The sequence below is a fragment of the Bombus fervidus genome, chromosome 7 (genome assembly GCF_041682495.2).
Source record: "Bombus fervidus isolate BK054 chromosome 7, iyBomFerv1, whole genome shotgun sequence".
Classification (NCBI taxonomy): Eukaryota; Metazoa; Arthropoda; class Insecta; order Hymenoptera; family Apidae; genus Bombus; species Bombus fervidus.
In genome coordinates, this window is record NC_091523.1 from 2,158,374 (window position 1) to 2,169,783 (window position 11,410).

Below are 11,410 nucleotides of genomic sequence, written 5' to 3' on the forward strand. Positions count from 1 at the left end.
CACGTGAATGCGTATACTTTTGAAAGTAGTATCCTGCTCGGCAAACGACTTACAAAGCTAAGTTACTCAATCGTCGATGGATGACACGCGTAGTTACGGATTATGCTAATTTTCCTGTTTCTCTATCTCCCTCCCTCCTTCTTCCTACTTGCTTCTCGATTCCTTTTTTCTTCCGTCAAAGATCAAGGCACAGATGATTAATGGGGCAATTCCATTTCGAAATTTCAGCGCTCTAAAGCGAACCTTAGTTTAAAGCGCGTGTTATGAACACTTTACCGTGCACAAAGTTACATTTCGAAGAAACGATTGAATTAAAAAATAGAATTACATTTTACTGAATTTACACGAAGAAACGTACGAATGCAGTGAAATATTTGGATCGTGTAAACGATCAACTAAGGCCGAATAATTATTACAAAAACATGCATTAGCAAGTTTCTTGCTTGTAAATTTATTTTCTTATGACGATCTTTTCATCTCGTGATCTAACATATATTGTGATGCGTAATAAATACTACATTTTATCTTCAGAAAAAGAAAAAGGAATAAACATTTTCGTTTTTTACATTAAAGTGTTACATCGAATAATTACAATCATTACAATATTTTATTCCAGATGTTATATGTTAATGTAATACTTAATGATTGTATTTTTTTGTTTATGTTTCGTAGAGCAAAGTCCAAAAACGGCGGACGTCTGCTTAGGGAAAAATTGGAAAAAATTGGGCTAAATTTGCCAGCAGGAAGAAGGAAGGCCGCCAATGTCACACTTTTAACATCCTTAGTGGAAGGTGAGTTGAAATACTGTACTTGTCTAACCATTACGTAATAAGACTTACAATTTAACTAAATAGAAGACATTTTTTAAACACGTTGTTGCTCGCGATAATTAAAATGAAAATTAGTGATTGGAAGAAAAATTAAATTCCTATAATTAACTGCATTTAAATTATTTTCCAATCGATGTACGACAAAGTTCTTACAATATTTTAGAAATTCGATGCGCGTTAGTTATGCCAAAAGATTAAGGATGCAGATGTATAAATCACGCATTTAATTATTTTACACAGCATTTAATTATTTTAATGTATGCCTAACGATTAATGGATCAAAAGCAAGGAAATATTTACATTTACGTAAACGATATTACATTATTAATTCGCGATACATGTCGTTATGTTAATGTCAATATTACCTACGTATCATTAAATTGATTGGAAAATACTGTTGAACGAGAATTTATAGAAATAAAATTACGGAATATTAAAATATTAAATGAAAATTATCTATTGTGAAAACACATTTATTATAAGATCTGTTATACTAAATTTAAAATTGATTAACCATTCCTGTATTTTCCAATTAAGACCTTCTTCCAAAAAACAATTTACAAATAAAAGAAGCTACCATTTCTAATTGCAATTATCATAGGTTACAAGCTACGATTCACCTTTATGATTTATACAGCTTCGGAATTATTCCGATAAAATTGTTCGCGTAAACTGAATGACGTTAAGTACTTTTTAATGGTAGTCAAAGCACGTTCGCGAACATCCAATACAAGATGAGTCAGTTAATCAGGATCATCCCTAGGGATGTCCACTGTTAACCACACTCTTAATAACACACTTTCGATCAACAAGGTTGTAGATACATATAAAAGTTGACCTATCCCGACGAAGCTTTAATGACGCGACTGGCGGATTGTTCGAGTGTTGGTGCCGACATTGATTATAATTTATGGTCAATGAGCGTCTATAAAACACCATCTTGACTTTTCTTTCCTCGGCACTGACACATCGCGAAGAATGACCGCGGCATGTGCGTGTGTAATCAGCGTGTGTTTTAGCGGTCGGTTTGTCGAGATTCATGGAATATCGTCGACACGATGCTTGTCAACCTATAAAATATAATAATAATGATATCATCTAGCATTTATCTGAATGGGAAAAAGTTCAAGGAATTCAATTCGTCATTTGAATGGCAGTAATATGATAATTTGAGACTTAACCTTCTGGAAAAATTGTGCTTATAATAAGTAATGAAACATTTCTAGTAAGCGAACTGCTTGAAAATTATTCTACAATCTATAATGTAAATCACGTTTCAGTAAATTTAATACTCAATTTCTTAGCAACAAATTATTCCCCGTGTTCTATAGAATTAGTGTTCATTATTTATATGTAAGCTAGTTAGTCCAAAAGTCGAATCAAATAGCTGTGTGCTCCAACAATAAACTTCTGCTTCTTTTTAACACGCTGTCGCAACGTAATTTTATTGTACAAGGCAAGAGAATAAGGGACGTAGCTTCTTAATAACGCATAAACCATAGAATCAATTCTATGAAGTTACTGGACTATCCCGTATTCCCGGACTATCCCGTTCAGCGATCTAATTAACTGTCTAGCAACATACAGGTTTTCAAACTCGTTTTGTCGGACATTTAGAATCTTCATTTCTCGATGGCATTTCGAAGACGGAAGTTAATCTCGAAGATACTCTGTTGGAATAACCGCTGTGTGTTCTATACTTCAACTAGTATCTTTTCTTTCTTCCTTTCACTCTTCCTTTTTTCTTATCGTGTTTGCTTCTTCTTTTAATAGCCGCGTATAATATATGAAGAAGAATATAACGAATACGGATACTTGATCATATTCGCTATTATCGATGCTTATTTGAATAACTGGAATAAATATATGGGACATGCTATCGTTGAATAAAATCTAGTTATGTGTTGCACAACGCCTAACAGTGTAGATTTGTAACAGTAAGGAATACAGCACGTTAATTGGAATTCGCTATCGGCTTCTTTCACAGTCTATGAATCGTTCAAACAGAACGTTGGATGTATTCGTGTCCGTTTATCGACTTCGATATTTCGCACTGACTCTCTCTTTATGATATAACGTAGATTAAATTCGGATTTATCAATTTAAAGCAAGCTTAGCTTTTTTCGTGTTTGTTCAGATATATAAATCCGTGGAGAAACTTGTCCATAGCTCCTCTGATTTATAAATATCATTTTGTAGATTTATGAATATCACTGCAAATCATAGAGAAAAGAAAACTTTTAAGTACAATGGACATAACATATAACTATAAATCCATTAATCTGAAGTATATAATCTATGGTACAATTTTTAAACGCTTATAGTCAAAAGCCAAATTCGCTGAGTGATATAATATTTCGAAATATCCACGTGCGTCTAGCAGGTACATGGATGTGATAGCCGTGGAAGGAGCCGGTAGAGTGCAGCGAAAGTGTGGGAACCTCCTCTCGAATGGAGGACGTAAACGCACCAGGTGTATAGGTATACTTTGGTCGCATACGATTAACGTATACCTGTGCGTGATTCATGCGTAAATTTGTGCCGCAGAGTGACGCAACCTCGATTATACATACGACGAAAGTTCGTTTCGCTGTCAGCTTCACCTGGCGCATCGCAACTTTTTGCGTGAAATTCTAATGCTTTTTTTAAAATCACATTTACTTTATCAAGATTGTATAAAGATAATGAAATATTTTTATTTTACTTTATTTAGAATACAAATTATGATTTTTATTCATATTTTCATCACTGCCAATTAACTTAAAAAAGATATTGCTTTAGTTGAATGTTATTTAAGTTAGAAAATGACACGCCATATAAAAGAAACTCCGCTTATTTGCGTGTCAAATAAATAGGATACGCTATATGACAGTATAAATATGAAATCAGAACACTTCGTATATATACAATACATCCTTGCCTTTTATGTACCTATACATATTTTCCGTGTATCGATCGCAATCGAGAGTTTCGACACAGCGCAACGCAGCGGCGAAACCGCAAGCATACTCGTAGCTATCTGCTGTTTGAAGGTACGCGGAAGAGAATCCCCCGAAATTCTTCACCGAGACACATTACAACAGCAGTATAATTTGCGGTCGTTTTCAAAGATTGATCGTATCGAGTAGACCTATGTATTTTACGAACGTCCGTGAAATTGTAATATCGACACCTTTTACGGTTCTTTCATCTCATCTTTCTAAAGATTTAAAGCAAACTCTATTATAGGAAAAATATCAATTTATTAAAAATATTAATTAAAATATGTATCGACCGGACGTGGACTTGAGATGCAAAAAATGAACGTATTAGCCACATCGTTTGTGATTTTTATCATTCGTTTGTGATTTTTTTCGATTTTATCGTCGTAGATGATAGATATTACATATATATACCTATGATAGAAATAACGTTAAAATAAGCAAACCGAACTAACTCGTTTCCTATCAGCTAATAGTAATAACCTTCGTTCAAGAAACACTTTTAATGACAACTGCACCAATTATCAAGTTAAACCCGTACCTGTTTCCAATACAATTCATCTTCATAAATATATTTGAATTGTAATACATACCAAGCGCTCAATTCGATTTTATAAAAATGGGATAAAAATTTCCTTAGGCAGATTACATACCAACTAGCGTTATTCGATTACTCGTTGCTAATTTACTACGGCGATTACCGAACTGGAAGCGAACAACGAAATGGATAAGTCTTTTAATCGAATCTCGCAACCGCTTCGTAATGATCGCATCGATTTTTCGATCGAACATCGGGCGACAAGCACAGTAAAGTCATCAAGTAAAAAGGCTGATCGTTAATTCGCTAGTCATGTTGCTGATTCGTTCTCTCGTACTGCCACGTGTATCAATCTGCAGTTCGCATCTGCAATCTTCGACCAATCTGTGGCCCTCATCTGCATTGCGCGGTCCGTTCGTCGCATTGAGTTGTCTCGCTGTACGTCTTTATCATAGATTATCGTTTCAATCGATTGCCTTCTTTCGAGGGATATTCGAGGGACAATTTCTCGATCGATAAGATTGTTAAGGATCTGTGCAGTGACTTTTTCTAGCAATGGATATCATTTTCCTGAACCAGATAAGATGAGTATAGCTAATTTTTATTTTTGTACCATTAACATTATCTCTGTTGATCGAATTTTCATTGCAAATGATGCTGACGATATGCTAAGAATTAGTCTTCCTAAAACCTTGACTATACGCTTGCTGTAAAAAATTTATGTATAGAATATGTGTTATATAAAATTAGTTCACAACAGCATATTATCTTTATCCTGTTATTCTAAGAAGGCACACATTTTTCAATGTGATAATACACGCGACTCGTGACAACGATTGATGTAAAAAAAAAAAAAAAAAATACTATCAACGAAAGGACAAGTCATAGAAGAGGTTTTCGTAAGAACTCTGTTGCCGTGTTCCATAAAAAGAAACGATCTTAACGTCTCGCAACAAATATCTCCGTGAACTAAGCCCACGTGTGCACACGAGCATACGTAAAACCGTGCATCTCTCGGCTATGAACGTGACAGAAATATCAATTCAGTTAAAAGGAAATTAAAAAAAGTTATGAAACACGCGATGTGACGGGCTCATATGCAAATCACTGGCTGTGTAACTGAGTCTCGTGTACGGTACTAAAAGCTAGTTAAAACGACCTGTTGCATTTTGTACGTGCATCGTGCAGACACTTGCGCGACTTGCGTTCACGATTAGATCGTCGATAGTCGGTGATGGCGACACGCGTTTAATTCAGGCTTCGCTCAAGACCGATCCTTCCCAGTTTACACGCATCCTACAATGTTGTAAACCAACTTTTACACCGTGACTATCGACAATGCAGGAATATTTCATAGCTTTTATTAGCTATCCTCGCGGACAAATAAATATTACCAAGGGAAACTGTGAAATACGCTCGTAGAAGCACTAATATGAATAAACTATTCGATGCATCGCCTATAGTGCACATACGATTGATAGGAAAGAGGCTGTAAATGATAGAGATGGATTTCACGGGGAGAAATTCTTTGGACATTTTCGACTTTTTATATACAAGATATATACCGATTTAAAAAGTTTTATTAAAATCGTGATGAAATCATCGACGTTGGGATATGATATAATGAAAGGAGACCGATAAATGGATCGAATATGCTTGTAATGTTAGATATACTGCCCGAAAAAGTAGAAGAAAGACTCTATAACCGATTGTTTTAAAGATGACGAGCATGTTTACAATTCTAGATATGCTCCTTGAAAAGGTAGAAGAAAGTTTCTTTAAATCCTGCAACAATCGTTAGGCGTATAATTTGAAAAATTATGTTTCATCGTGATTGAGATCATAAGGCAAAGTACATTATGAAACATTATGTAAATTACTATCGGTTGTGAAACAGTTTTGTAATATTTTCGATTCGTTTGTTTCACGCAATTCGTGCTGTATCATTTTCAGCAGATATCGAAGTAGAAATATTATATTGCAACATTCTTACAACTACGTTGTGTACAGTGTAACCACTGAACAATAATCGTATCTCGCGTATGCAATTTATAGCGGCACCGTGTAGGGAACTAGTCTTGCGTATATCGTATAAAATTGTTCCATTAAACCAACTCCATTTATTCCTAATTAAAAAGAGTAAAAAATATGGATTACTGTTGACCTCGAAACAATCGATAAAAATCAATACCGGTACTCGACAGAGCTACAAATCAGTTCCAATACTGGCTTAAAAATCCGTTTCGGTACCTCGATAGAACTAAAAATTGTCCCACTGGAAGGTTTCGTTAGAACGCAGTGAGAGGACGGTAGAAACGAGGATACACGAAGGTGCAATTATCAGGAGCGTTTTGCATATTTTTCACCCGCGTAAAAAGGAAGAAACGGTAGAACGAGTTTGCGAAATTGGATAATTCGTTAGCTGCAGGTGGCTCTCGAGCTTGTGTTGTCGATCGCGTAGTAGGCAAAATGCGGCAGGCCTGCGGGTGGTTTTCCTCGGTTGTCGATAATAGCGCCCAACGGGTCCGCTTCCATCTTTCACGAGACCCTGCTTGTAGGTACCTAATTACCTGCCATCATCGGGAGCAAGAGAGAAAGGGTGAGGATCATAGAGAGACCGGAGAGTAAGAGAAATATAGTGAGAGGGAAATAGCGAGAGTAAGAGAGAAATAGTGACGTATGAAGGGGATTGTTCTGAAAGGGGAGAAACGAACCACGTGCTTAAGAGAAAGTACGTGTGCCGTTTCATTATCGTAAATTAGTTCGTTCCTCCTGTACCGAACAATCCTGTAAGTGGCACGCGCGAAATGGCTATGTTCAGTTTGTTTTAAACCGAGGAATCTCAGATTTCTACCGCTGACTTTCTAAAATGTCTCTGTATTCCTCTTGACTTTTGGCTAAGATAATAGGGGTATTAGACTTATCGACGGTTGGGCGGAATATATCTCGCTTTGTACAGTGTAATTCTAGGAAAGATGAACCTGATATTTGAAGATGTCTGAATATACTGAATATAGTACTTGTCAATTTGTGTCCTGCTATTATACTACTAGTACTATACTAGCTTATATAGAACATGTAATTATCATGATACAGTATCAGGGGTTATTTTATAACAATAACAGCAAATATCTTCTCAAAATACAATATGAAGATAAAAGGCAACACTGATGTATTGCTTATTTCACAGATAATTAGAGAAATGTTTAGTTGGTCCATTTACTGTTTCCCGGCCATTTACTTTATTATGTACCTATAGTGGCATTATTCGTGGAATCTAGAGTGTTTGAAATAATTCGTAGAATCTAACATGCGCATAAAACAGACGTTAGAATTGCGTAGTAAATTAGTTTTAACGAACGCAATTTGTAGATTCCGATAAGGAAGATTTTATCTTTAGCCCGTTAAGTCGTAAATGAATCGCAAAAAACTCATATATATCCATATGATGGGTTGCGTAATCGAAATTCCCATAACGAGGCGTTTTATATCTTATCTTCTTTTTTACAGGAGAAGCCATTCACCTTGCCAGAGACTTCGGCTATGTCTGCGAAACCGAATTCCCTGCGAAACAAGTTGCCGAATACCTCAGTCGGCAGCATTGTGAACCACAAGATTCCTACAGGAGAAAAGAACTTCTTCATGCCACCAAGTAAGAATTTATTTCCACACGGCGTGTGAACAATGGCGAGAGATATCGAGATAATCGAGATTGCTCGAAATTCATCTGATCAGAGAGAAGAATAAAATCTCATGCGTAAGGACGTTTAGATTCGTTTAAAATTTGAAATTTATTTTTCAGACAAATCACCAAAGAGCTGATGGATCTTCTCAATCAAGACAGATCGCCACTTTGCAATACACGGCCGCAACATATCCTCGACCCAAGCATACAGAGACACCTAACACATTTCTCTCTTATATCACACGGATTCGGAAGTCCTGCAATTGTAGCCGCTCTTACGGCAATACAGGTACGTCTTGGAACATTTAAATTATATAACTATTTTTTCAATATCTCTACGATTAACGATTTCAAGTATCAGTTCGTTCATTTAGCTAATCAAAATTGTCGATTACAGAAGTTCCTAAGCGAGTCCCTGAATCACCTTGAGAAGATGTACCCAGGCAACGGGAGCGGCGTGACAAGTAGTCAGCAATCGAATCTCGACACGAATAAGAGCAAGGACGGCACGTTGATGAACGACATGAAGAAGTGACGCCCAGAGGACCCGCCTACCTCGAATGTGGTCACTTCAATCAGGCACTCCTGGCCGTACAACTGAGTTTTCGCGAGTTTTGCTCATCGCGAACAGCTTCTGGTGGACCACTGAAACGACACGTATGTCCGCGCAGCCACGAGCTCCATTGTATAATCAAAAAAAAAAAAAAAAAAAAGAGAGAGAGAAAAATAAACACGAAGAGAAACGAAGAGAATGGACGAGAAAGGAGGCCTACTCGAAGAAATATTGGCGCGACACGTGCGGATATCCGTGTTCGCCGAGGTTGGCTGGTCGAAAGTGTTCTAGATAAATGAATGACGAGACGTCACAAGAAATGTGCAATCGTGGGCCTCAGACAGGGTTCATCGAAGATCTGGTCGAGTCGAAATGACCGGCAATGAGATATAAACAAGAAACTATACTTCATTTATCCTTGGTTTAACGAAAAGAACATAGTCGGCGTACTTGTATATCGTTTCGAAGAAACATCGAGGATCTTTGATTCGCGGATCGATCCGCGATTACGTTCGTTACAACAAGGATCTGCTCGAGTAAAATATAGGAATTGTAATGAAATGTAATTACCGTTTATTCTTTCACTGCCTGCTCAGTCTTGAAACGCATCTGTGTCAAACGAAGAAGATCGTATCGATCGATTCGACGGGATCCGCGATCGTCGTGATATAGAGTTGAAACTTTTATTACGTCTTCCCCGTTTATTTTCATAGGTTCTCTCTCGTGTGCGATCGCACACCAAACGGTTCGAAGATATTTATACGCATTACGATTACTTGTGATAGCTTTAGTGATAGTTGAAACGTTTGTGCAATCGTTACGATTTAATTCTCGCTCAGATCTTTATAAATTTCGCATTTTATCGATAGAATAATGGAATGATTAAAAGTTCCAAATAAAGCAAAATATAATGTGAAATGTACAGATTCAGATGATGGCTAGAAATTCATTTTCAATTCCAGATAAAAAGATTTATTTAAAGAAGGCAAATCTATTTAAAGAAAGTACACAAAAATATATCCGGACTAATTGAATTTGGATGTCTATGCCTGCGTCCACTGTTACGACTCGATCGATACGGCGAATCGATCGATAATCAAAAGCACACACAGAGGTACGACAAAAAAAGAAAGAAGCGCAGTTCACAACAACCTTTTATTTCTCTACGTATAATTTTTGGGTCGATTATTTATATTGCTCAAGCATAACTATTCTTTGCTCACTACCGAGCGCCCGACATACGCGCAGTATCGATCATGACGCTGTTACGTAAGCATTAATATTGTCAGCGTAGTGATATATCGCTCTCTATACCGCGTACAACTTACAATTTTATGTCTGCGACTGTAAATCCACTTGCGAACGTTTTATGGGCCACCTTTATATCGACTGACTGAGTCTACCGCATAGAACTCAACTTCATTTATATCTAAACATGCTATATGCAAAAGCTACTGCATATTCATGGTTCTTACAGGTTTCCTTCTAAACGTACATTCACCTTATGATTCGGGCGTCCTTTGTGGGATTTCTTATCGCTCAAGTTCTTCGTTTATCGTAAAAGAAATCAATTCATCGTACAATTACTGCACTACATTCCACAAGTGTAATACAAAAAATATGTTTAACTCGAAAATTAAAATTATGGACTCAGCCACGAAATTTTTTGACGTTATCGTCTACTTTTCATCTCTTGTCCTGGTCTTCTCGTTAGAATCTCTACGATGATTTTCCACGAGAATATGGAAACTTATGATGTGGATCATCTCACGCGAGACTAGACAAAGATGTTAGAACGAGCGAACAAGGAAAAAGATGAAAATTCACGCGGTGAGAACATGCAACAGCCGTCCGAGGCTAAAAAAGTATTAATTTAAAGTCGTTATCTATTGCTTTAGTAACCAATCATTTTTTGTTTAAATCAAAATACGGACAAATGGTTGAATCATCGTTCGCTGCAGTTGCGTGTTTATCACGGTGATCGCCGATCGTTATTCGCATTCAAGACGATAACACTGTTTTCGAACGATTTCCTGGTAGTCAATTAGGGATTTATGATACGAGATAGTTTTCTATTGAACGCGTATTAAGAACTACTTTTATTCCACACTCGAACTTTTAATCGAGATCCATTCCAATTCATCCACGTAATAAAAGATTTTCTTCTTGAATAGCTAGTTGGAGGTATACCGTGCGAATTTCGCTCTCCAAACATTTCTATTAATAATTCGATCAGCTATACATAATTTCACATGAAAACCCTTTTATGATCTCTTAACACGATGATCCCTATTTAACGTTGCAATTTTCGGACGATGTTTCGATGCTTCGTTATTGCGCTCGATCGATCCACTTCGCGTACTTGCCACGTAATAACACGTAACTTTCATAGATTTGTAGCATAAATCTCCATCAATCTCTGTAATTGATACGGCGGATAGATTGAATAAATAAGTAACGTATATAACGTATATACTTTCAAAAGAATTGTTAAACGACGTCGAACAAGTTACATTCGTTCGACGATTGGGATATACGTTTTAATCGGTTGTTTGTTTCTAACTTGTACGTATTTAGAAAAATTGATGCTGCGAAACCGAATTTAACGAATTCCAGTAGCGAGTGTATCAATCATCGGTAATTCGACTACGTATTTTGCTCCTTGTTACAACTGCTCTACGAATTTCGTTTAGGAAACACGGAACAAGGTTTGGACGTGTGCGATCGTCGGTGCCGAAAAATTTAAGAAAAAGAAGAACAAAAAGTCTAAGGATCATTTTCATCGTGCCAATGCGAAAGTTGCCATTTGAGATGTGCCAATTA

The 11,410-nt window shown here is 36.7% G+C and overlaps 1 protein-coding gene across 7 annotated transcripts in view; it reads left to right on the top strand.

The window, feature by feature from the left end:
* Positions 1 to 9,591, top strand: part of Tfap-2 (transcription factor AP-2) — a 197,300-nt gene extending 187,709 nt beyond the window's left edge. For all 7 annotated transcript variants that reach the window (XM_072007420.1, XM_072007423.1, XM_072007421.1 and 4 more), the window contains 4 exons: positions 673 to 791; positions 7,860 to 8,001; positions 8,152 to 8,323; positions 8,432 to 9,591. In XM_072007420.1, coding sequence (XP_071863521.1) covers positions 673 to 791; positions 7,860 to 8,001; positions 8,152 to 8,323; positions 8,432 to 8,569 — 571 coding nt within the window. In that variant the 3' untranslated portion in view covers positions 8,570 to 9,591. The remainder of the gene's footprint in view (positions 1 to 672; positions 792 to 7,859; positions 8,002 to 8,151; positions 8,324 to 8,431) is intronic.
* The last annotated feature ends 1,819 nt before the right edge of the window (positions 9,592 to 11,410 follow it).